Source organism: Alosa sapidissima, chromosome 20 (genome assembly GCF_018492685.1).
Source record: "Alosa sapidissima isolate fAloSap1 chromosome 20, fAloSap1.pri, whole genome shotgun sequence".
NCBI lineage: Eukaryota > Metazoa > Chordata > Actinopteri > Clupeiformes > Clupeidae > Alosa > Alosa sapidissima.
Window position 1 is genome coordinate 3,064,427 of NC_055976.1, and position 27,408 is coordinate 3,091,834.

General features: G+C 41.8%; 2 protein-coding genes across 9 annotated transcripts; one reads left to right on the plus strand and one right to left on the minus strand.

Moving 5' to 3' along the window:
- The first annotated feature begins 674 nt into the window (after positions 1-674).
- Positions 675-20,882, plus strand: LOC121694562 (ras-GEF domain-containing family member 1C-like). Of its 6 annotated transcripts, none has more exons than XM_042074756.1 (15): positions 677-1,202; positions 1,953-2,000; positions 11,454-11,651; positions 12,320-12,442; positions 12,732-12,869; positions 13,827-14,039; positions 15,054-15,128; positions 15,639-15,737; positions 16,481-16,583; positions 16,728-16,807; positions 17,536-17,631; positions 17,812-17,907; positions 18,003-18,126; positions 18,298-18,370; positions 18,476-20,882. In XM_042074756.1, exons 3-15 carry the CDS (start codon positions 11,460-11,462, stop codon positions 18,498-18,500), a joined length of 1,437 nt encoding a protein of 478 aa, XP_041930690.1. In that variant the 5' UTR covers positions 677-1,202; positions 1,953-2,000; positions 11,454-11,459; the 3' UTR covers positions 18,501-20,882. The 6 variants fall into 6 exon arrangements, with proteins under 6 accessions (XP_041930695.1, XP_041930690.1, XP_041930691.1 ...); XM_042074757.1 differs by having other exon boundaries at positions 11,458-11,651; XM_042074760.1 differs by having other exon boundaries at positions 685-725.
- A 2,124-nt stretch (positions 20,883-23,006) lies between these two features.
- On the minus strand, positions 23,007-26,923 carry tmem129 (transmembrane protein 129, E3 ubiquitin protein ligase). 3 transcript variants are annotated; one of them, XM_042074939.1, is made up of 5 exons: positions 26,671-26,923; positions 25,982-26,456; positions 25,413-25,572; positions 24,902-25,174; positions 23,007-24,800 (listed from the first exon to the last, which is right to left on the minus strand). In XM_042074939.1, the coding sequence occupies exons 1-4, from the start codon at positions 26,873-26,875 to the stop codon at positions 24,920-24,922; spliced, it is 1,095 nt and encodes a 364-aa protein (XP_041930873.1). In that variant the 5' UTR covers positions 26,876-26,923; the 3' UTR covers positions 23,007-24,800; positions 24,902-24,919. The 3 variants fall into 3 exon arrangements, with proteins under 3 accessions (XP_041930873.1, XP_041930874.1, XP_041930872.1); XM_042074940.1 differs by having other exon boundaries at positions 24,894-25,174; XM_042074938.1 differs by having other exon boundaries at positions 23,007-25,174.
- Between the last annotated feature and the right edge of the window lie 485 nt (positions 26,924-27,408).

Here is a 27,408-nt window from a genome sequence, read left to right on the forward strand (position 1 = left end):
AGTAAATAAAGTTAAGATATAGTAGTAGATGAGAAAATACACTTTTAATGGTCGGATAGTCCAGCTTTTCCTGGAGTTATTCATTAGTTGAGCAAACGACTGCCTTGACATTCTTTTTTTAAATGTATTTTTTAAGACACATTTTGCTGGGTAAATAGACAACATCTTATGCTGATGAAAACACCCACCAACCAATAATAGGCCTAACCCTACTCAACCATCAGCCTAAACAGTAAACAGTGTTCTTTTTTACGTTGAACTTTCATCAGTGGGTGGTAATGTACTTCCATCAGTGAGCACTCTCAAAAATGAAAACTAGTAACCATTTCTAGTTGAGATTTGTGTGTGTGTGTGGGGGGGATACTCTTTGAATAACAGACTGCAGAGTCTAGAGTATGTAGAGGGCTAGATGGTATAAAAGGTTCCTTCCATCCTTCATCATGTAACCCGGACACAGGACGCCTAGCCAATCTTTTGTGCTGTCTGCGCTGCACGTGCAAGTGCAAGTAGTCCAAACATCAATGAAACTATCCAGCCCAGGTTATTCGTGAACATATCAGTTACAGAAAAGAAAACGTATTATGATGTCATATTTCATGACCATCATTTGTGGTTTCTGCTTTGCTTTGCTACAGCCTAGATTGTATTAAACGTGCGCGTGATTTCGACACCAGTCCTATCCATCTCAAGCGCGCGCCTGCTCGCGCAATTTCCTCCACTCCCTGGTAAGCTTGCTTGAGCGTGTAGCCTGCGAATTGGTGCTTCCACTCAAAAGCCACTGATTCAACGATCACAACCGAGACCGACTGTTTGGGCAACCACACCTAGACTGCGTAGGCTATTGCGATTATTTACTCGTACTCAAACCAAGACTGCAGCAGCACGAGGAACATGAGCTTTCAAATGCATCTGCTGGAATAATATTTGCGTCTGCTACCTGTTCCATCGAGGAAAGTTCGGTGTTGAGCGAGAGATATTACGTTTTCGGATATTCATGTCATTGGAGCTACAACAGTAGCCTGTAATAGGCTTGAGAGTATCATCATCCTCGAAAGCAATTCATTTGGGTATACTTCTAGCCTACGGAAACGGACACTCGTTAAGATTTTAACCATTTTTGAATTATCAAGTCTACGGTTGTTATATTATTAGTCTGTTCTACCCACGAGAGAGAGGATGGGGACACGGCGTGTGTAGAATTGGTAAGTCAAAGCTACTCGTCTGTATCTTGATGACATGCTCAAACGCGTTTACAGAGAACGCGTGTAGGCTGTTAAGAGCTTGACTGGCCGACGATCAGTAGGCTGACAATGTTTAGGTAGAACTGGATTAGTACATCTTTATATATAAATACAAAATGTATTTTACACTGCATACAATATAGGCCTGCACTGTAATCGGCATATGTGTATCCCTTTACTTTACGTGGTTTGGTCTCCTTTGTGATCAGGCTACTCCCATACCCTTCATTATGCACCGCAATATAGCCTATACATTTACATACACCAATGATTCTACAAATTTCAATTTTCAGCGGGTTGCCACAGCAAAAGTTTACCGGATTTTAAAAGTCCACTTGACAGCGCATCAGTCAGTGGTCACGCAGAAGCTAGGTGTAGTGCGTGGTGGGTTCAACAACAATACCACTACTATATAACATCATGGGGAAAGTGTTGAAACACAACAGATCTGTTGGAGTTTTTGGTTGGGGTTTGTCAGAACATAACAGCTGCCAGCCTGGAGAAGGTGATTTGATAGGAATCTGAGGTGGGTTACAGTATAAACTCCCCACAACCTTAAAGCCTTAACCAAGTGTTCTTTCAACAGTAAGCTCCATAGACTGTGCAGTGTGTCTTTACGTTTTCCTGATTGAAAACTGGTAGACATAAGCCTATACTTCAAACAGCAAGAAACATATTTTTAAAGATCTCGAACTCAATGTTTCACAACAGATAAAAACAAAGAAGGACACCCTAATACAACTGAGGAACATCTATAAGGTAATGAGAACACCCTTTCTATGATATACAACCTAATAATCTGGCAGTGAAGGGTGTTCACTGCCAGATGCCGGGTGCAATTTATGCTCTTGTGTAAGGACAATTGTGCAGTGGCAAGAATTGACAATCACAGACTGCTTAACAAGAATGGGAGCATGGCCGCATGTTTTTTAAAATGATCTCTGTAACCTGTTGGTTTGGTAGAAATACTTCTGTGATTATTGAGACACCATTCTGAAAAGCAACTCCTGTTCTCATCACGTCCTGAGGGACAGAGAAGTCGCCTTGAGGTTTTCTGTCCCCAGCATCATACATGTCTCTCTCTCTCTCTCACTCACTCACTCACACACACTCTCACACACACACACACACACACACACACACACACACACACACACACACACACACACACACACAGTTGTTTTTGTCAATGGAATCTCCACTATTTCATTAGAGGGGTGTAGGTCTATGTATTTTCTTTGATATGTATCCCAGCCAGGCCTATAATGAGGAGTGTATCACCAGTTGACTACATTGCATTGGTGACTGTTTAGTAATGTAAACCCAGATTTGAAAGGTGGAGAAAAAAGTCCTAGCATGCAGCTTAGCTGTGAATATTAAGTGTTTCCTCTACAATCTAGAGCTAGCCATCTTGTTAATAGTTAACTGAAACTTTTAGAGGTAAGAACTCTGCCTCAGTAACCTGAACCTATTGTGGCCATGAACATGTGGTTTGTATGGAGTTATAGAATGTTATACCCACATAAACATGGTGTTTCCACGTTTAAAATTGTGTGTACTTGGACACAATTGGGTTTTCTTTTTGTATTTATTACAGATTTACTACTAATGTAATGTTTATTTTAATTTATTTTGGACAAAAGTGTCTGCTAAGAAACATAAAGAGTTTCAGATATGGTTTAAGAAAGGGTACATTTTTGCTTTCAAGTCAATATTGTAATCACGGTAATGTTGATAGACTGCTCTCGTGAAGCTGAACAGTGCTGTCAGAGATTCCCATGGCTGTATTGGTTTCTCTCACTGAATGTGGCCATTGCGGCGTTCGCTTTGTTTGCTCAACTCTGTTTAGTGTGGCAGGAAGTTGTCCTGCCAGATTCTTTGACATCAGTAGACATACAAAAGGATTTGTGTGCCTGTGTGTGTTATCACTATTACAATAACAGCTGATTTGGATCTTTGAATCACTTGTCTCCATCATCATGAGCTGACTAATTTAAACATTTTCAGTCTGTCGTCATCAGCTGGATTTTTTTTTTCAGAGGGTATGAAGCAATTTATTTCTGTTACAAGAACAAAGAGTATTACAGTTTTGTATTGGTAAAAGCTTGAATATGACAGGTTATCATCAGTACATAAATGATTGATCAGCTTTCCTTTTACAGGTCCACAGGGAAACCACTAGCGTATGTGTTCTGTAATATTAGAGATGGTCACAGTAGGAGGGAGGTACAGTAGGAGCACCAGTTGCCTCGCTTAGCAGCTGTTAGTGTGAGGCTGGTGATGTGCTATCAGTGCTGATTACTCTGATCCAAGAACAGTAATTTCCTGTGTATTAGATGCATGATGTATAAACCACACAGTGTTTTATGCTTTAAAAGTGTTTTGGCTGCAGCCGTGTATTAACCACAGTTTATTAACATTACTTTATATTGTGTCTCAAAGAAATACATTTCACTTAATGTAAAACGAAGGGTTATGCACAAATGCAGTTCAGTAGACCACTATCTCACTGTTTGATAGCAGGGTCCAATTTCTGAGCTAGTGTTCTCTCCTGCCCTCTTCCCACAATACAAATGACCGCCAATGGAACGGTGTTTCGACTGTTTGGCATGAATGAGATCTCTCCACTATAGTGCATCTACAGTAACGGTCTAACCATGTGGAGTGATGTCATAGTTGTAGTTGTTGTTGTTGTTTTATTGGACCCCAGCCCTAGCCTCACCCCCACCCCACACCCTGCTTCTTCAGTGGAATCAAGTGAACTCCATTTCCATATCTAGATGGAAATCTGTCTGATGTTGGTAGTAGAAGATAAGACAGTAACAGTCTGTGGCTTCTCTTTTCTTCTCTATTATAAATACAAATCGGTCCTCTGCCTTTCTTCCTGCTTGAGATGATAATGTAATTGAGCTGGTAGTTGACCACGCCTATGCTGTGTAACAATCAGGCAACTGTGTGCTGCAGTCCTAAGATTAGCTTTGTCTCATTAGCCCACAGCCTGTGCCCAGACTCGCTCTGGAATGGGGCTGCATGGCAGCCTCTCTGTGGAGATGCTTTTGTGCCCAGTCCTGTGAAAGCTATTAGGAACTCATTCCCAAATGGACTGATAAAAGCTGACCGTAGAGTGGAGTAGGTGTCAGGATTTGGGTTTCAGAATGCATCCTCACGCCTGTGTTGAGCTCTTTGTTGTGCCTTGGGCCATGGTATGTGTGCTTCACTGTAACCTGATAGTGTGTGGGTGCACATGAATGTTGGTTTTACAGTTATCTGCCCTCCCTTTTGGAGGTGCTACATAATTGTGGTGCACCGTAACAAAACAGCCAATTAGGATTAATAATATTCATGAATCGCTGACCTAATAATTTTGGCACGCAATCATGATCCTCTGTGTAACAGTTATTCAGTACCTGTTAGCCCAGCCCTCTCCACTGCAATAGCACCATCAAGCCTCTGCCACTGGGAAAGCACTACACACCCACGTTTACGATTCATTTTGAAATAATGTCAATGAAATACTATATTTTTGTTACCATTTGTTTTGCTAACTAAATAGTGCTGGTATTTCAGTGTTTTTCATTTAATAGAGAGGAATGTATGTTCATCAATAGATGCAACAGTATATATAAACATTATGTGTGGGGCAAGTGTTAAAGATTATGCAGCCATACATACAGTGTGAAGACATTGATTTTACTCTGCTCTCTGCTTGTCACCATATATGACAATCTCCAGCTTTATTATGTTTAATGCTTTTTGCTTACTAAGTAGAAAGCCTTAAAGTCTTTTTTCATAACAATACTGAATAGAGCAACAATAAATTATGTCAAATCCTTAAATTATTAGTTGAAATTATATGTGATTTCTGAGAATGTATAGTAGCTGTTTGATTCAAATAACCTCAGGAACTCTTTGAAATGCAGTGTTTGCTTAACTAGATAGAAAAACCCCTTTTCACCAGTCATTGCACCCCACTTAGTTGTTATTGTGTTTGGTTTCCTGCATCCTATGGCCTTTGAAATGCTTCCATTGGAAAGGCCAGGGGCTATGACCTTGAGGTCAGGTGACAGGGCTTTGAGTCTGAAGAAGTGACATTCCTCTCCGTGCTGACAGCCCCAGGCCGTCTGTTTGATGCGTTAAAACATTACACTTTACGTCTGATTTCAAATCTCACGAAAATCCACAAATGTGTTTAAACTGCTTACATGACAGACTGACAAGCACATAAACCAACGACATCAAAAACAAAACCCAGATATGAAAATGCATGTAGACAATCACACATACATACACACAAAGCCTACTGACTACCTTTACAAGCATGGCATGGGTCTGTCCACATTAGAAGAGTGTGTGTACAGATGGTTCTCTCACAGGCGTTGGCATGGCTTGTTTTGGTTTTGGCTCATGGTCCGCCTTGGTCACTGTGGGACTACAGCATCGCTGTTTAGGGACTTGACTAGAGGCAGCAGAACCTCCTCACCAAAACTAGACCCAACAGAGGAAACTTCTCCCTCATCTAGCACAGTGTGTTAAACATTCGGATTGACTTGTACTCACATTGCGCTTTGGGCACACTTCACACCACAGCACATAACAAAATACCGTCTTAAGCCTCCCTTTGCCTGACTAAAAAGAAGCACAGCAGTCACCAGTCTCGTTTAAACTGCTGACAACAAAACCATCCTCAGTCTGTCTTTATTTGAACCCACTAAATGCATACAGTAGAGTTTAAGTGCACAGATCATTGTGTGAGCTTCTGGAAACTACATTTCCCAATGGAGGGAATAAAGTATCTGTTTGAGAAGATGGAAATAGCAATGCCGTTGATGTAATCACACAAATCCCCTGTGGGACTATACCTTCTCTGAGTAATCAAAGGCTAATGCCATACAAGTAGAGCATAAACACTTTACTCAGTGTTTCCTCATGTGTGTACAAGCGTAAAGTTTTATTGTTGCACACTACTTTACATTTTATATTAAGAAAACACACTTCTGGATCCTCCCATTTATTGACTGCAACAATTCCCTCACTCATGAGTACAATAGCAATACAGCAATATTAGATTTGGTCTGCATCTTGGTGTGGCTTTATTGACTTCCTGTTGAGTCAATCAATGACATGATGCTCTTTTAGAATGTTGCCAGGTTTCTGCCTGTGCTGTCTAATACTGAATTATGGCTATCACATAAATGCCACCCAAATATATTTAGGATACAATGGTTTATTATGTGAAAAGAGACTGAATGTATCTCACCTGCACTGTGTTCATTTGACTTTTTCACTGATCATGATCAATCTGTACAGTATGTATGTTATAGAATTGCATGTGATGGAGTGTGTCTCGACTTGGGGGAGGGGGGGGGGGGGGGGGTTGTCAGTGTGATGTTGCTTGTCTCGACTTGACTTGAATGGTCTTTGTGTTGGCCTGCTTATATCCTCATCCTTGCCCTCCAATGCGCAGACAATACAGAGTGACTGCTCTAGCTGCTTACGTTCCAGAGATGCAGTGGCCATTTTGACCTGACCTACTGTATACAGCCCCCTGTGTTGCCTGCACAGCCAAGAGCCAAGGAAACACCATCTTAATATACGTGATCTAAAGCAGACCATGTGTTGTCATTGTACTGATCCACTGATGTGATGCTACTTGTATATAGAGGTGTGTTGAGGTCTCATTGTCGATTTGATATCAGTTGCTGACCTATTGTGATATGGTATTCTTAAGCAGGAAATGTAGGCGTAGTTTCTGAGCTACTGTAAATACAGGCTGACATATATCAGGATTGATGAGGTCAGTGAAGAGGAAACCAGTACTCAGCAAGTATGATAATACTCTATTTTAAAATACAGTCTGTAGAGATCCGTTTCATGGCCAAAATGACATCCCATGAAACAAGTGAAGTCCATGCAGTCCTTGTTAAGCACAGCTTAAAGGACAGAGGAACAGTGTTTAGTGTCCCCCCCCCCCCCCCCCCCCCCCCCCCCACACACACACACACAGGCATCATTGAATACCTTTCCTGCAAAACTAGCTGGATGTCTAAGAAAGGAAGCGTAGCTGTCACCTGCTAGTCAGTTGTAATTAGGACTCAGGAAGGGAGATGAGCGGGAGGAACAGGAACTGAGAGGCAGTGGAGATCTGAAGAGGTTGCGTTGCGTGGGGTGACCAACACACATAAACACTGAGGAGACACATGAAGGCTGCTTCCTAATGTTTGGCCGCCTAAAGCATAGACGCACCGACATGAGTGCACCAGCACTGTCACTTGCCTACGCATATCAGCGTTGAAATGTTCAACTGACAGGCATTCGACAAACTATGGATTTTATTGAGCGGTGCTGACAAAAATAGATCTGAATGGTAATCTACACGGCAGCGGCAAAAGGGTTGATCAGTAGTGTGAAGGGTTTTGTTGAAAACAATGGAATGGAAGGACTTGAATGTGGAGAGCGGAGTGTGCTGCACTCATGTTGCCACCTCTGTGTGGGGGCCTTAACCCACCTCTGTGTGGGGGCCTTAACCCACCTCTGTGCGGGGGCCTTAACCCACCTCTGTGTGGGGGCCTTAGCTGTGGGCACACATGCACATGCACTACACTACACACAAAGGTGATTCACTAATTTATGGCTAGTCAGACAAAGCCTTACCACAGGCCTGTGCCACTACTACTACTAGTGCTACTGTATTGGCTCCCTCCCTGAAGGCATGCATCAGATGTGGACTTGCAGTCTTAGTGGTGCCTGTAAGGCAGTGCTGTGGTAGAGGACAGTCCTGCCTATAGCTTAGCGACAAGAGGTCAACATTCTCATGGGGTGTGAGTGCCCTCTGGATTGGGCTTATGTGTCTTCAGAAGGCTGGACACATAGCTTGCCTCATTTTGATGCCTTTGTGTACTTCAATTCGAGCAGAAAAGATGGTTACTGGACACATCTCCTACAACAGTGTGAAAGGGAAACAGTGTAAATATGCTTCAAATATGTCTGTTGTTTTTACACTTCACTGAAAGGCTACAAGAAGATTACAACTATAAAACCTCTCAGAAAGAAATGTACAGTAGCCACATATTTTAAACAGTAAATACACGTAACACATAGATTTATATACTTTCAAGACATATTAATAAGATGCACACAATGAGATGAGTTGAATGTGTAGATTGTGATATTTTATGTAGAAATAGACGTTTGAGTCGTTAGACCATTACACAGTATGAACATTATGCAGTGTGTGTAGTGTAGATAATGTCATAGAGCAGTTACTAATCACAGCAGCAAGCTTACTGCTACTACATAAAGATGATTTAATAGTTTAATCATTTTATTTAAATCACCACCTGAATCCCATTCACCACCCTTCTGAAATTCCCCTTCTGTAGCATAATGTATGTCCTCTACAGTGCCAGGCAGCCATGCTCTGTCAGAAGTAGGATCCCCCCCCCCCCCCCCCCCGATATGGAGATCTTTTGTCTGCATGTTTCCTGCTGCATACCCAGCCAACAACGCCTCATCTCAAATGTCTGAACAGGGATATTAGCATAATATTATAAGTATTGTACAGTGCCTAATGCTTTTTAGCATGAGAGAGAGAGAGCAATCACTCAAAAATGTGTGGAAAGTATAGCTAGGTTTATGAAGTAGAGATTCATGTAGTGCATAACAAACTATGGACAATGACTTCCAAGTTAAAACATATCTTTGTCATAAATTGTGCTCTAATATTGACTTTCACATGTGTAGTTTTTGCTCGGCTGTTGCTTTAGCTATTGTTGTCTGAGACATGAACAGATGAATAGACACTGTGCAGTTGTTCGTGTTTCCTATTGTGCAGATATTGTCCTTTTTGGGCCCCAACCTGATGTTCCTATCAAAGTGCTCCCCTTGCTGTCATGCTATTGTTCCTCCCAGGAAACAAAAGGATTCTCCAGGTCATTAAACCTGAGCGGTGACAGTGACGCCACCCTGGTGACACCATTGCCTGATGCAGGAACTTGGGCAACAGAAGGAAATGAAGAAATGCATGAGATGTTATGTGCTTTGGCTGTGCCATGTGGAAGAATCTGCCTTCGGAGACTAGCAGGGCATTCTCATCACACAGCCTTTGTGTCAACACCACACCCATCCCCCATCGCTCACTTGTCCTCGTGCTCCACTACCACTAAATAAATAAAGTGTGTGTGTGTGTGTGTGTGTGTGTGTGTGTGTGTGTGTGTGTGTGTGTGACAGAGAGTGAGAGCTCAGTCACAAATGGAAGCTGAGAGTTGTGGAAACTGGAGACATGTCCTACTGAGTGACTCCTACTGCGACCTCTCACCTCTTAAGAGCTGTGACCACTTCAAGCTTCAGAGGTCAGCCACTCAGCTGAGGAGCTGGGGGACTCCTAACCCCTTTAAGGCTTGCTCCCCTCACCACCCGTAATATATCTCTAAACACTTTGGACAGATAACAGAGATATCTTAGTTTTTTAAAGCTATTCAACCTAGTATATTATAAAATACCTAAACAAACCCTGGAAATGTGTTGGATTTCAATCAGTAGCTTCACAAGGCTTCATACGGGTAGTCACGCTATATAGACTCTAATGACTTCCCAAACATCCATAGTATATTCACCTAGCTATTGAATTATTAGATTGACCATGTTATTGCAAGGAATGAGTTGTGTGTTTCACATGACAGTGAATCTCCTGTGTTCAGTGTACCGTATGTTCAGTGTGTCCAGTTGGCAGTCTACAGTTAAACTGTCACCATGTTTTAGTGCTTCCCTCATTCATTTCAACTGAGATAAGAGCAGACTTTGGAGCACAGGTCAAATGCCCACATGGACTATCAGGTTCTGTTGGACAAAGAGAGTTTTTTTACTTCTACACTGTCAAACAAGATATGGTCGAGTAACTGCCACACCTTTCTCAAAAATTCCCTTGTTCTGCAATCCTGTACACCTGACATGGGAGCAGTTATTGTTTTCCCACCCCCTCTACATCCTTACAGTATAACTGGTCTGGTGTCAGCTATTAAAGTCCTGCCGCACTGCCATGTACTACTTTCGGTTTAGTGTCAGTGTAACAGACAGTTCTTACTGAGAGGGCTTGCTGAGGAGGAAGTGGTTTTAATGTTTAATCTGACCAGTGTTTGACCAGCAGAGAGCAGGGCTGGGATTGCTGTGGCGACAGCTAGACCCATATTTTGCGTGACTGGAGCCTCTCCAGTGGTGCAGCTGTCGGGAGCAAAGCAGTGTCCCACAGCAACTGCTAATACTGTGTCCCCATAACAACTGCTGTTGGGCAGATGAAAAGTAGGCTTTTAGCTCAGGGTGGATGAGAGAGAAAGACTCACTGCAAAGCATCTCAGCACTACACTGGCAGATTGGGCAGTTTGATAATAGGCTGTTAACAGGCAAATAACAGGTCGTTATTTGATAAGCGACCAGCTGAAGCCATATGTAAATCTTTGACATTATTATTACATTGTGACCATATCATTGATGTCCACCATTGTTACATATTTTTATCCGTGCCCAGACTTACATACTTCCTTCACAAGCCATTTTACTATGATCTTATCAATTTACTTTAACAACATAATAGACAAATCATTTCCAGTGCGATTATGCAGTATATGTGCCCTTGGTGAATATTAAAGATCAGAGACCTAACTGTAAGCATGATCATACTGAGATTTTCCACCAATATATCCATCCAGTATGTGACTTCAACTAGAGATGAAAATGTAAGGTTTATCTATGTGTAAAAGGGTCTCCTTTTCCTGAGCTCTTGCTATTTGGCTCATTTGCACTGGTTTTGCATGGTGGCCAAGCGGCTTGTCTCACGTGTGATACACCTTATGGGAATAGCATGCAAGTCTGCTGGCACACTAGCCTTGAACAGCTGCCATGGAAATAGTGGCACATTGTTGCAACAGATTGTGCTTGTGTTGGTTTGACCATCTAACAAGTGTGACTTGTTCTCAGATCACCGATTAGAATAACAGTCAAAACATGTTAACACTACTGTTGGACAGCATCAGCTTGTTAACACTACTGTTGGACAGCATCAGCTTGCTGTGACTGTCAAAAAGGTTTTTCTGTTTCGGTTGGGTGCTATACCTCACAAGTGTAACTCAGTTCTATACTCTCTCTCTCTCTCTCTCTCTCTCTCTCTCTCTCTCTCTCTCTCTCTCTCTCTCTCTCTCTGTTCCTCTGTCTGGGTCTAAGATAGGAATGCCCCAAACTGTGTGCCCCAGCACTATGTTTGCTCCCAGTGGCTTGGGCCCCCCTTTGGCCTCCGGTGAGGAGCCCCCTCAGGAGGGGCCGGGCCCCGAAACTGGATTTGCCGAGAGCCCCCCCTTCTCTTCGGCCTCCCTGGACACCCTCATACAGAACCTGGTGCCCACCACAGACTACTACCCTGAGGTATGAGCCAGCATTGCTACACACACCATTAACCTTGTTACCCCCTTGTATTGATGAGGAGAACCGTGTTTTCAGATGGCTGCAGTGTAGACAATGGGCCTATTCTCTCAGTGTAACTGAAAAATCACTAGGCTTGTGAAGCATGTAAGAACAATGCCTTAGTGTTAGTGCCAGAATGTGACACTACGGAAACCTTATTGGATCAATTTGAGCATTCTATGTGCTGCTCACCCCTCATCACATTTACATGTGCTAATGGTTCGGGTAGAACAAAGCTCACTTTTAATTGCCAACCTACAAAAACTATACTCTTAAATAGTGGCATATTAAATGAATAAGAGTTTCATTGAATGACATTTCAACAAAAGACTGACTAGCTGTCCTATCATAACACTTCCAAATGAATGATGACTTGTCATTGGGAAGATTGCTTTATGTGACGAGTGTCATATTTGATTCTAATTAAACTTCATTGGAAATTCTTTTTGAAAAGAAAACAATCCTCCTATGATGTCAAAACCACTGCATCAAGGTTCATTTACTAAGAAAAGATGAAAAAGGCTAGTGCACAAGAAACCGTAGACATTTTTTAGGCAATAAGATGGTGTTCCCCCTGGGTCTTGTTGCATGTGTGACTCCTGTTTTACTGGCCTTTGTCTCCCCTGCAGAAAGCCTATGTGTTCACATTCCTGCTCAGTTCGCGCCTCTTTATCCCCCCCCACGAGCTCCTGGCACGTGTCTGTGAGCTCTGCATCCAGCAGCAGCAGCTAGAGCAGACACCCCTGGATGCGGTCAGTTTCCAAGCCATACTGTGTGTTTGTGTGCGTGTGTGTGTGTGTTTGTGTGTGTCTCACATCTCGATCCAGAGTGCCAAATATGAAAGAACAAAATGCTTGGTGATGTTTCAGTCAGAATAGAGTGTGGTGTGCTGCCTGACGTATTTGGGCCAGCTTTGATATCCTCTTCATCCCCTCACTGCTCATTCTCTCTGCTCGCCTCCTCACAGCTCACAGAGCAAGCTCTCTAGCTGATAGCATGCTGCTAACTGTCACCTTTGTGGACTCCCTTTGCTATTTCTAGGCCAAGGTGAAGAAGTTTGGTCCCAAAATCCTGCAGTTGTTGACAGAGTGGACAGAGACCTTCCCCTCCGATTTTCGAGAAGAGAAGATGGTGGCACATCTTAAAGACATCATCCACAGGATAGCACCTTGTGATGAGGTAATGTGAAATAGGGGATGTGGAGTAAGAAGTGTGAACAGAGAAATGTGATTTCTATATTGGGCTTACTGTAGACATCAAATCTCCAGCATGTCATCAGATGTCATTTGGAGTTTAAGAAGAAATGTGGAGTTTAAGAGATACATAGGGAGAAAATGATGCTGAGAGAATGACGCGTCCAGGAGAATAAAAAGGCAGAGAAAACAGTGAATGAGTGAGAGAGGACAGAACACAGACGGGAGAGAGAGGTGAAGCTGCAGCTCCAGTCCCAGACAGCAGCAGTGGGCGCCACACTGGGAGGGGAAGCGGAGGTGGAGCATGAGAGCCCAGCGCTGGGGCACAGTGGGACATCTCAGCTCGGCTCCCTCTCACTGCTGTGGAGAGAGCAGACAGAAGCAACCAGACCAACATGGAGGGGGGGGGGGGGGGGAGTGCAGGATGGTGAGAGAGACTGGGGTAGAAGGACCGAAGAGGTAAAAGAAGACTTGCGGGTATAGGGAGGTAGAGATGGGGGTGTTGAGAGAGAGAGGAAAGACATGGACAGAGGGAGGAGAGGAGGAACAGAGCAGCAGAGACAGGCTAGTGCAGAGCGTGATGAATGTGCTGCTATTTGTGGTGGCACTGGGCACAGGAGTGGTGCTGGGTAATTGATGACACACATGGCGTGATTATCACAGGTTCCTGACCCAGTGGCCCCACTCTCCTCCTGTTCTAGAGGAGCGGAGCCAAGAACCCTCTGGATCCCTCATCACGGAGGCAGGGCATAGACACAGACAAAAGAGAACTCTAAATGCCGCTTGTAATCTTGTATTGAACTAGTACAGTTCTGAAAGCCGTGTGGATTTTGTTTATTACTGCCAGAAAAACACTGTAAATGTGCCACAACTGTTTGTGAAGGTCTTTTAATGACAACAATGAAAGGACATTTGGGGACCAGCCTGTGCTTTGTCTTGGCAGGCTTACAGGAAGAAGCTGAACCTGGTGCTCCAGAATCTCAATGCCAAGCTGGCAGCGATGGCTCAGGGCGACGAGAGCATCGTCAAGGTCACGGCCTCCGTCTCCGACAAACTGGTGGCCTTCAAGACCAAGCCGGCGCCCATCCAGAAGGACATGATCAGCATCTGCAACGACCCCTTCACTCTGGCCCAGCAGCTCACGCACATCGAGCTGGTGAGCGGGCAGCCGAGCTGGGGGCCGAGCGCTGTAGTGCGGCCGGGCGGGCGGGGTGGACGGAGCCGGGGGTCACGTGAGGACAGGGGTCAGCGCAGGGCCGAGAGCCTTCATGTGGAGGAGTGCGCTCAGATAATGACTGAACAGGAATAAGAAACTGAGGAATAAAGACTAGTAGATTAAAACATCTTCTGTATTGAATCAGCTTGGTGCCTACTGCCTACCTGGCGCCACTGAGACCCTGAAATCTCTGGTCCCATTAGCTTTATTACCAACTATTATTAGATGTGTTTTATTAAGTGCTGTTCATTTTAGCCTGCAGCTGAGCAGAGTGAGGGCCCAAATGAAGCATTTTGGATAAGAATAGATTGCTGTTAGAAGCCAGAACAGAAGAGTCTCTCCCTACTGTCACTGGGCTGATATTAGTGTGTATTTTTATCCTAGTGAGGGTTTTGTGGGGTCGTGGAGCGGAAGGCTCGTCCAGCCCCAGGCTGTGAGTAAAGCGTGCACTCTCGACTGAGACTGTGACATCATCCCGAAAGTCACTCTACTGCCCTCAGGGCTGCCGAGTGAGCCGGCGCTGACGGAATGTGACCTGACAGTTTTACGCCACGCCACCGAGACTCTGACACACACACACACACACACACACACACACGTGCACACACATGTGCACACACACATTTACACACATTCATTCACTTTGCGTGCAAATTCAATTAGAAAACAAAGGCATCAGGGCAGATTCAGACATGTTCATCCACACATGCCCCTGCGTTCTTTAGTGTTGGAGTATGTTCCATTCATCTCTCTGAGTCTGTCTGTCTGTCTGTCTCTCTGTCTCTCTTTATTTCTCTCTGCCTCTATGTGATCGTAGCATCAGTGTGTGTATGTTTGCTGACGTGAGGTTTTAGAAATGTTATTGAAGTAATATTTAATTAAGACCATCATACAAGCATGAAAACCATCCTGGTTGAGATCAATCTTCGGATGTAAAATGTTTTTATTTTACAGGAGCATTTGAGTCACATTGGACCTGAAGAGTTTGTCCAGGCTTTTATACAGAAAGATCCCCTGGACACCACCCAGGTAGATTTGTTATGGAGATCTTGTTTTTATTAGTAGACAAGAGTGCCCATTGTTCTCAATCTGACTGAAATAAATAACTTATCTGTGTTTCATTTTACAATAACAAATCCTTTCAGCTAGTTTACATATTCAGTTTACTCTAGTGTGCTGGATTTAAAGGATATAGTTTCCTAATGTATATAACCAATAACATTGTGTGATAACATAATTAGTTGTCTAGTTCGTTTCAGTGTGAAGTGTACACTTCACTGTGAAGCGACAGTGTGAAGTGTACACTGAACCAGCTACAGACAGTGTGAAATGTACACTGAACCAGCTACAGACAGAGTAACGTTCACACTTGCTGCAAAGAGGACAAAGAAGAGTCATCAGTAATGAAAGTGGTGATGAACAGTATGCTCTGCTCATGCGCATGCTCTGCTCATCACCGGTGTCATCACAGATGACTCTCCTTTGTCTTCTTCACCTGTGCATCCTTCCCTATGCTCACCAAATGTCTTCCACTCACAGCCTTGCTTCAGCGAACAGAGTAAATCGTCCTCCAATTTGGAAGCATATGTGCGCTGGTTCAACAGACTGTGCTACCTGGTGGCCACCGAGATCTGCATGGTAAGTGCTGGAGCCCACATTCCCATTTTAAAGAAGCTTTATGACTCACACACAGCAGCAAAGCAACGCTTCACCAGCAATCATTGGATGCCACAAAAATTGAACTGTAGTGCCACCTGGTGATAATTTACTGTCATAGCATTAGAAGACACTCCTATCTCCTATTGCCTTACACAGGTATCTTGGTTGCAGGTACACTACTAGTCAAAAGTTTGGAGACACTTACAAATTTCCATTCCACTCCATTATAGAGTACCAGCTGAAATCAGTTGCATTGTTTTTTATTCAGGGCAGCCATTTTCAGATTACATTATGTGCTTACATAATTGCAAAAGGGTTCTCGACTGTTGTAGAAAGAAATGGCTGATCTTTAATGCAATATCTACTTTGCCCATTATCAGCAATCATTCATCCAATATTCCAAAGGCACATTCTGTTTACTAATCTGATATCATTTTAAAAGGCTATCTGAGAAAACATTGGAGAACCCCTTTGCAATAATGTAAGCACATATGGTAATCTGAAAACTGCTGCCCTGAGTAAAAAAACAATGCAAATGCTCTCAGCTGGTATTGTCTGTGTCTATAATGGAGTGGAATGGACATGTCTAAGTGTCTCCAAACTGCAGAATGCAGAAATGTAATGTAAACAACAATCATGTGACTTCATTCATTCAGTATGCAGTAGACTGATGGGTAGTTAAAATACAACAGTAAATGTCTAATGTCATCTGTCATGTTTAGCCTGCCAAGAAGAAGCAGCGTGCCCAGGTCATTGAGTTCTTCATTGATGTGGCTCGGGAGTGCTTCAACATTGGGAACTTCAATTCCCTCATGGCTATCATATGTAAGTGTGAGGCTTCAGTGGAGCCATATGGACGTCCATTTCTTCTGACTGTGTTCACCCAGATCTTGAAACATTTAAACCAATCTACAAATGTTTCTCTAAGCATATATTACATTTGTCATAATATGAATATATTCTATTCAGCTGGCATGAACATGAGCCCAGTATCTCGCCTGAAGAAGACGTGGGCGAAAGCGAAGACGGCAAAGTTCTTCATACTTGAGGTAAATGACGCCCATGCCCTGACGAGATTATCAACAGACACTAAAACCCATAAAAGTATTTTTTCCAGCTTCTTTATGCGAGTGCTTTATGCCACCCATTCAGACTAGTTGTGTGAGCCCTAATATGAGTCAAATGTCCTTCAGGTTGTCATCAGTTTAAAGGTGCCATGTGTAATGTCCGCCAAAAAATCAATTCATACTCCACATTCCATAAAAGATGGGGGCAGTATACCTCCAGAAAGTGAAATGGTCTACCCAAGAGTAACAACCGACAAACATGTATTGCAGTTTGGCTGGCGGTTATGTTGCCCGCATACCGCCTCCCATGGCCGAAACTGGTGATACCTGTCGGGCTGTGGCTAGTAATTTAGCATGCTAATTCAGGTTGATATCTCTGCAGCACTATACCTTGTCATTTTTTTAATGACATCATCGCCCTTATTTCTTCTCATTCTTTTGATGCGTGTAGCTAATTTTTTGGATATTTTTACCTCAATTCTTACACATGGCACCTTTAACTGTATGTGGCATTGGCATACATATTGGAATAGTTTATACCACATCTGAGACACCAGTGATATCCCAAGTGCTATGCTGTTGAAACAGCTTTTTCAGATTTCAGAAGATGAGTGGTGTAACTGTAAATATGGGCATAGGTCACATCATACTGTATATGTTGTCATTGCTTTATGAATTGTTATTTAATTGTTATTTGACTTTGCAAACAGCATCAAATGGACCCTACTGGGAACTTCTACAACTACAGGACAGCCCTTAGAGGAGCAGCACACAGGTCCCACACAGCTCACAGCAACAGGGAGAAGGTACCGCTGCTACTGCAGGATTACAACTGTGCAGAATATTCTCGGGGGGAAGCAGTATTTTGTGATGATGATGATGATGATGATGTTGATGAGTAGTATTAGTAGTAGTGGTACTAATGTGTGTAGTAGTGTTTCCAAAACCTGAGAGATCTTGTGTCTGATTTTGTCCTTTCCTGTCAGATCGTCATTCCTTTCTTCAGCCTCCTCATCAAGGATATCTACTTCCTGAATGAGAGCTGTGCCAATCGTCTGCCCAATGGGCATGTCAACTTTGAGGTGTGGTAGACTCAGTTGGCTAATCATACTTCCTTTTTATGTTAGTCATCTTAGTGTTGGAAAGGTAAATGTTGACCATGAGGGTTTGTCTGCAGAAATTTGTGGAGCTGGCCAGGCAGGTGGGAGAGTTTATTGCCTGGAAACAGGTGGAATGCCCATTTGAAGAAGACCGCAGCATCCTGCACTACCTCCACACTGCACCCATTTTCAACGAAGATGGTATGTTCCTGTGAGGTCCTGAGTTTGGAATAATGGCCATCTGATCCAAATCCTTCTGATTTGACATGTAGTCTTACACTGTTGTAATGTTATGTGACTCTGGTTATATACAGATTCATTCCTTAAGTGACTTGTCCAGTTTCTGTCTCTCTTCATTTGCGTGTGTTGTAGGTCTTTATCTGGCATCCTATGAGAGTGAAAGTCCAGAGAATCAAGTGGAGAAGGACCGCTGGAAATGTCTCAGGTATGACGTTTGTCACTTACATGTACTTTTCCACTTTGCCTGTCCAGTGGGCTTATTGGGAGAGCTTTCCCCCCACACTCAGCTCATTTCTCAATCTCTCCACAGGTCCTCCATTCTTGGGAAGACCTGAGACAGACCAGGCAGCTACCTTTTATGTGTAATTTGGAGAGGGTATTTATTGCACTAGAAGAAACTGTGAAGGAACTAAGCTGGCTCTTAGATGTGTTTATATATGTAATGAAGAACAAACATACTTCACTACAAGAATTGATGAGCCGGATTCATCGTCAAAAACGACATGTCAAAAATGAGCAGTGAAACATGAATTGTATAGGCTGTAACTGCTGAAGTATTTGAAATGTAGTGTGTGGAAGCATTTTGTGTGTATGGATGTGTGTCTTTCCATCATTATCTCTTGAGAATTCTTCAGAATTTAAAAAGAAATATAGTTACAGGGAAAATGCAGCTTTTAAAACTTTTTATTGAAATTATGATGTGTTATTTTTAAGGGTCTTTTGAACAATACTGTAATCTTGTAGTTGTAACTAAATTATTGTCCAGGGCGCTGGTTTGCCCATGAAGTTGCCTGTTCATATTAGACAGGGGACCATTACATGCTGTACTGTCGTCATAGATTTGAGCATACGTGTGCTGACGGGCAAGTGTATGCCTGTGTGTGTGTGAATGAGTGGGTGTGACTGTGTTTGGGCGTACATGTGTGTGTTTGTGTTCATTGCACTCATTATCTGTACACTGAGTCTCAGAACTGGACATTAGAGCCATAAAGATAACATGAAAAGACCACATGCTACCTGAAGTCACTAAGTATGGGGCAAATCATTGATATACTATGTTTACGTCAGAAAACAAGCTGTTCTGACTATTTCACAGCTGATGTGGCGTCTCTAATACTCTTATGTGTGTTTTTTCTGATGTTTACCTTTTAAAAACAAAAACAATCAAATGAAGAGAAATTGTATAGTGTGTATAAAGGACTCCCTGCCAAACTTCCTGTCACAGGGACTGCTCTACTCGACTGATATTCAGTTGTTTAACATGTTCATGATTCTGTGATAACAGATGTTTGTTTTTATTATTTGGGTATTTTTATGTTATTTCCTGAAATGTTGAAATGTTCTACCAGGAGGTAGTGACATGCGGTGTCTGTTTTCAGTGGGCATTATGGTTGTACTTGAAAATTGCAAGCGTTTTACCTTTGCAGTAGAATCACGCATACCATTCTTAAGCCTTTTTGTAAAAATAGTTTTTAATGGTTTAATGGATCATAGTGGCATTTTTGGTGCATATGTTACTGAATTTAGTTTTAGTCCTACTCCTCTATGTGTCATTCATCTAAGCTCTCTTTTGGACCATGACCTTGATGTGTTTGTGGACCTTTGTTTTTCTGTAAATATATAGTGTGCACAGGCATATGTTTGGGATTTGTTTATTTTCATTTGAGGGTTATTTAAATAAATATTTAAGTGATGTGTTAATTTAAGCACATTTTGTGTGCTGTTGTGAAGCCATGACATAATTCCTGAAGCATTATCAACCTCATTTTCCTCCCATACAATCTTCTGTGACATTGAAGAAGCACTGGGCACACTGGAGTAGAGCTGACATTCTCTTGCACCTGACTTCCAAGCCCCATTATGCACAGCCCCTACAGCACAGAGAAGCAAGGCTGCTGTTAAAGGAAAGCCAGTTCATTCATTCAAAAGTACATTCTACAGGTGTATCATTTATGACATTATTCATGTTACCACGGAAGTATTGACTTTTATTTCCAGAATGACTGTGTAATTACAGCCCAAATGTGACATATGAAACTTTTGCTTCTTATCATGTCATCATCAGTGAGATATTCATGATATACAACTGAGAGGAGCATCTGTGCCTGTCCTATTGAAGTTAACCACATACATTTCTAATAGTTTATGGGGGGAAAATAACAAAATGTATTTGGTGCTAGAAGCTTATGCTGGCATCATTTGGTTCCATCACACTTTACTGTAATGAACAGTCCCAGTGCAGGAATGGGCTCTTGGAAGATGTCTCCCTCCAAACATGCAGGTTCTCAAAATGAACTTGAAGTCAAACTACTGTAAATCCTAAATCAGCATTCCTGCTGCACTTCATATAGTATGCCTACACATGTACCTAATCAGCAAGAAATCTATATAGTGAAATCTGTAGTGTTATGTGGGCCTCATATTCATTATGAATAATCTCGCCATAATCTTAGAAAACTAAGCCTTTTTTGAGATGGTTGCATAACAACTCACAACTTGACAGAATCCACACAGGTCACTGCTGTCCATATGAAGAAGTCAGGAACCTCCCCACCCCTTATCAGTACTGTTGCTATGTTTAGTGTTTCTCTCTTGCGCTGTGTTTTAACAGTATTCGCCGATCTTATTTTTTTGTGTTGGTTTCTTTGTATTACTCCTGCTTTGTACAGTAGACTTGATATTGAAACTGTCCTTTAAAATAAATTGGTTGGGCTGTAGCTAATGTTTCTTGTGTGTGTTTGATGCTGAATGATCTTTAACTCATTTGTTTAAATGCCAATACTAAGCTTCATGCCTGTTTGTGATTCCTAACTGAAGATGAATTAGATTGCTGACATGCTTCCATTTTAATTTTACAGATGTAAAAATGGTGAAAAGCAGATTGTTCTGCATTTATTCGTCAATTCAAATTAACTCTGGTAAAAGTAAATCAAATGATCTTTTTCAAACTTTAACCTTTAATACAATATAATTGAATACAATATAATTAATATACAATATAATAGCATTTAGTATTTATTCATACTTTCACTGTAGAAAAAAATGTCTTTTGAAAGGATGTGAAATTGTTTTGTTGATATGAAACATGTTTCCTTGAAAACGGTCAAGTCCTTTGAGGGAAGAAGAGTCTATCAGTTCTCAAGAAATTGAACTTTGGAAGAATGGAGAACAAAAATTCTGAATCACAAAAATCGTTCTGTTTAAAGTTGCAAGGATTGTAGCCTACGTGCATGCAAAGTTCACATAATAATTCCTAAAAGAGATTCAGAACACAATTTTGAGAGAGAGAGAGATTATTTATGATGAGGGAATTTAAGGCATCCAGTAGCATATGTGACACACACATACAGTGCTTCCCCTTTTACAGCATTTATAAATGGAATCTTGATCGATTTAATTTGGCCTTTTTTACAATAAAAATCAATACAATAAAAAAGCAAATTTCTACAAAATAATATTAATTAATTAAAAATATATAATGCAAAATAAGTGATTGCATAAATATTCACCCCAAACCCCCCACCCCCCTTAAAGTGACTGACCTAAATCAACAGTGGTCCAACCAATTGGTGCTAGTAGTCTCACAATTAGTGAAACGGAGATCGCCTGAATGCAGTGAATGTGTATAGTATAGTAATATAAAGACTCAAAGGTCCAGTTACTAGTCAATCTGTATTCCTGGCCATAATTCCACCATAAGAACAGTTTATTGAAAAGCATGAGTGAGGTGATGGATACAAAAAAAATTCAAGTAATTAAACATCCCCTGGAGTTCAGTGAAATCCACTAAGAAATGTATGTAGGAATATGGCAAATGTACAAATCTGCCTAGAGCAGGCCGTCACCACAAACTGAGTGACTGTTCAAAAAGATTAGTTGTGGAGGAGGCCACCAAGGCACCTACAGTATATAACAACTCCGAAGAAGGTAAAAGCTTCAGCAGCTGAGATGGGAGAAATACAACATACTTTTGCCCAAGTTTTTCACCAGTCAAAGCTTTATGGGTGAGTGGCAAAGCTCTTACTAAATCTGGACTAAAGTTTGCCCAAAGACATGTGGGAGACTCCAAGGTTAAAAGGAAGGTTGAGATTGAGCTTTTTGACCATCAGACTAGATGGTACGTTTGTCCGACACCAAACACTGCACATGACCAAAAACACACCATACCTAATTTGAAGCACTGTATAGCATCATGCTGTGGGGATACTTCTCCAAGCCCAGACCTCAATCCTATAGAAAATCTGTGGCTGTAAATGGGTAATGGGCAAATTGTGGCCAAAGGTGCATCTACTAAGTGTTGACTTGCAGGGGGTGAATATTAATGCAATAGCTTATTTTGCATTGTTTATTTTTAATTAATTAACATTACCTTGTAAAACGCTGCTGTCACTTTGACATTAAAGAGGGGATTTTTGTAATTAAATGCCAAATTAAATTGATCAAGATTCAATTTATAAAAGCAGTAAAAGGTGGGATATCCGGGAGGGGGGGGGGGTGAATACTTTATATAGGCACTTACACAAATACAGAACAAGAAAGCTACTAACACTGTAAGGATAGAAACACAATTGTGAGATAATGGTCTATCCACCAGATTTCACATTCCAGGCACAGGGAACTGATACTGTGATGCAGTATGTATAAATGGAAGTGATGCAGTGAGATGTCATGGTTAAGTGTGTGCCAAACCGTCACAGGGACTGCTGAGTGTGAGGTCGTCCAAAAAGTGGACAGTGCAAGAACAGGATTACTTTGTGTGATATAAAATACAAAAAGGTAAACAGAAAAACAAATCCTTAATACTCTATAAAAACTAATATTAAAATATAAAACAGAAATACTAGGATTTAAACTAAGACATTTATTTACATATTACTTCAAAGAGATGATACAGGGTCAGACACATTACAAAATTTGGACAGAGGACAAATAACAATTCCCTGAGTTATTGTTCGTGAAGATTATCTAGTCATTTTATAATGTCCCATGCCTACAAGGGTTATAGCTCAAATATATGACACCATTAGTGCCAGGACAGTATTATAAAGTCCAACAGAAAAACATTGTGTTTCATGTGGAATTCTGTGTAGGGAAAGACCAAATTAATTTATTCATCTTAAATTCAACAAAAAGCTGTGACTGAAATTAAGGGCTGAAAACCCTTAAATGTTGTTGAGAAACCCTCTACATCTGAAACACAACAACATTTTTGTAAACTGATAATGAAGATTATGGCCTCCTGAAGATTTCTATCCTTCCACATCAGGATGACAGCCATTACAAGCTGTGTTTGCTAAATGTATCTATTAGCTGCTTTAAAAAAAAAAAAAAAGCTTTGTCCAGCGTGGCTGGCTGGGGCACCTGCACCGTACGTCGGCGACCCGGGTCGATTCTCTCCCCGTGGTTCTTTCCGGGTCCCACCCAGACTCTCTCACCCACTCGCTTGTCATTCTCCACTGTCCTGTCTCATTAAAGGCATAAAAAAGCCCCCAAAAATATGCTTAAAAAAAAAGAAAAGAACTTTGTCCCCTTAGATGACATGTTAATATCTAAGAAACATCCCAAACAGAAAATCATGAAAAACATGCTTCAAAAGACACCTAGGACACCGAGAAACATAGTTGATGATCCTGCAATGTAGCATCCTGCTGTTGTCCCACTCTGTCATGTACCTGCCCATAGCAGTAACTGAGCTAATGAAAAAAGGCCATTACCCCATTAGAAACATTGTATGATTACACCACAACAAGGAATGCACAATACTTACATTTTCTGGCTTAACCTTGCCTTAGTGTCCAAATTTAGACAGCACTAGCATTATGCTGTACCTTAAATTTCTACTTAAAAATAATTACTCAAAGCTCAGACTTATAATAAGGTGATCTGCGTTCAGTCATTGCCCCGTGTGCCTGGACGCCTGGTATTGCACTTTGGTGGAGTGGGCTGTGAGGTGACCCTTTTGTCAGTTTTTGTCGCGCTGGGAATTCCTTCAGCACCATTTTCAATATGCAGCTCAGTCCAAGACCCCTTCATGAAACTCTGCACATTAAAAAATTATGCTCAAGGGATATCAAAATATATTCTACAAGGTGGTACACAATTCTTGCATTATATTAAGCTCAAAACTGGAAATGCAAGCCCTTTGGTAAAACTATTATGTCCTTTGGCAGGACATTAGCAGGACTCTTAGCTTTTTCAAGAATTAAAACTGTGGTGGCTGCAACATTGGTACTCACTCAATGTTGGGGGAAGGTTTAATTAATCCAGAATTATATAAATACAATAACACTATTTGTTTGAACAAAAATCAGCATTTGTAAAAGTATTGGAGAAAGTAACGTAAATGTTGTGTCTAGGATGTGCAATGTAACATTTCTGCATTAATGGCCTGACAAAAACAAGGCAAACGACAGAAGGCACGTACAGTATAAGCTTCATTGCCTTACTGGTGTGATAAAAGGAAAAAGAAAAGAAAAAACAAGACGTCAAAAGACATCCCATATGTGGCAGTCTATTCCCTGCTGTAAAACAGCAGCACAGATCCAACCAATTGTTTTTAAAGTCATTCCTCAAAGTGTCTTTGAATTGTCTGTTGAATTCAAATGTCATCTGAACCATTTCATCCATCATTTCACCTGTGGGTAGAGTACAAACAAGAGTATTAATTCAAAGACATGTCAGAGGAGAACGATACAGCTTCAAAGGCCTCTCATTGTTTTTCTCTGTACTTGCATACCCCTGGCTTTGGCCAGAGTCAGTGTGCAATGCAGACGTCCAGGATGCAAAACTTGGCCCTGCAGGTGGGACAGGGCACCCTGCTGCCCAGCCAGGTCTCAGGCCGCTGCTGGTCCTGCCGGCTGGCAAACCACTTGCCCATACAGGTCAGGCACCACATGGGGCGGCAGTAGCACTGCTGACACTCGCCCTCTCCCTCTCCCTCTCCGTGGCACAGATGCAGCAGCTTGATGTTGGCAGTCTCCTGCATGCAGCCAATGCAGGCCTCCAGCTCCTGGGCATACACATAATATACATTTGCTTTAAGAATTATGATTAGTCATCAAATTGGGTTTGCTGATAATATTTTACTACTGTAAGTAGGCCTACATGTAAGTCAAAAGCATACTCATATCAGCTTTGGGGAACTTACTAAAGGCCTGTTTTTTTGTGCATATTTTACATTAACACACAAATGAATTTCTAGAATCTAGTTTGAATGACTTGAGTCTGCGAGGATGTGTTGTTCTCACCTGACCACTGGGGCTTTCATAGATTTGGTTCAGCTCCACGAAAGACCTGAAGGTTTCCAAAAAGAGCTCACTCATGGTGAGATGGATAACCACGTTTGCGGCATTCCTCACAGGAGCCTGCAGTTTGTCTCGTAGTTCAGTATACTCTGTAGAATTTAACCTGGCAACATCCAAGTCAGGGATTAAAGTTTAATCTTCTTGAGTAAAGAGTATCATAAAACATCATTCAAAAATGATTGCCCTCAATTAATCTCAACCCTTCATCTTGACCTAGTGAAGAAGATAAGCGATTACACTTTGGTAAAGAACAGGTATGGAAAAAGAGATAGGGTTAAAATATTAGTCACACAGTGACCTAGTTAGCAAAACGTAAGTAGCCTACGTCTTATATTTACATGACATAAGTGTACAGTGTCTAAAGCTGAACGTTATTGATTCTGGGAATGTCTGCTTTTCAAAAATGTATGGCAGTAATTTTGCTTTACCCTGCATGAGGATATTTAGGCATAGCCTAACTAGGCTACCAGACATGCACAATGCAATCATCCCATGTACTGTAGCCTACTCACCTGATGTCAAAGGGCTTGACATTGGGATTGATACTGGCGACACTAAGGGTCAGGATCTGCACTGGCGTGCCAGAGTCAGGTGAAAGGTCATGCTGCTTCGAGTCTGTGACTGTCAGGTGTGTGTCCTGCTGCAGGGCCACATGGACATAGTAGGTGGTGACCTTCATGATCCAGGTGTCTGTGACAATGACCCTCGCACCTGGTGCACCTGTAGCGAACTTGTCGATTCTGCGGAACTCCGTGTTGATAGAGGAGGCTACAGCTCTCCAGCTGGATTGGGGTAAGGCATGGGAGGCCAAGTTTTTTGATATGGTGTGATTTCCCCATTTCTGGCCAGACCAATAGTGAGCGACGAGGCAACTCAGGAGCAAGACAGCAGCTGACGCAGTGAAGTACAGCTGCCATCCTTCACTTGCCAGGTACACATAGATCAGTTTTTTATCTGGGGCAGCTATACACATACCCAAGTAGTAACCTGACAAGATGGAAAGAGATACGTTATTTCTTTCTCTCTCTACAAAAACTATCATCTTTTGTCAGGAGAAGTGTCTAGGCCTAAATTCAGTTCAGTAGGTCAAAACAAGGAGCCTAGCCTTGCCTAAGCTATCGCTAAAGTCGAAATATTGGGCTTCCTTTTGCCTCGAACGCCTTATATACAGTAGAAATAGAAATAGGACCGTAAAACTTACCAAGAGGCAATGAGCAATGGACAACGAGGGTTAATGTCGTTCTCCTGATGTGGTACTGGACGAAACCTATGTCTTCACTCCCGAGCCAAAAAGAGAACAAATTCTGAACGGTAAAGCCTGCTGATCTGAACTCATTTGGCGTAAACACAAAACAAAAGGCAAACACAACATATGCCAACGTAAATGTCACATCGGGGGAGTCCATCCTCACAATCAGCTGTTGCCAACACCGACTTCCTGTCAGTTGATGCGGAAGTTTTATAATAAAAGTCCCACTGAGCTTCACATCCCGAGTAGCCTACCACCAAAGCCCGATAAAGGGTCGACGCTCATTGTTGTATCAGGAGGTTAGGCCTACGCAACATGTTTTAAAAATAAGAATATAAGTTATGTTGACATTTTTGTAAAGAACTTGGACATTCTGAAACAATTATTTAGAATACGCCAAGATTGTTTACAAATATGAAAAATGTTACGCCTATAGGCTTTAGGCCTATATTTGTGTGTGTGTGTGTGTGTTTTAAAATATTAGATAATAAAAACATGTGTTCTTAAAACATTGAACGTAGTCGTATTGTAAACCCCTAACAGTGTAATTTGTGTTTATTGAAGAACAAACATCCTTTTTGTCTTTCCCCCCTTAGTTTACATGTTGATGTTGAAATATAAATTATGCATATCTGTACGTTCCTGCAAGATTAATGTTTGTAGCTTACTGATTTACTTTCAATAAAGGAG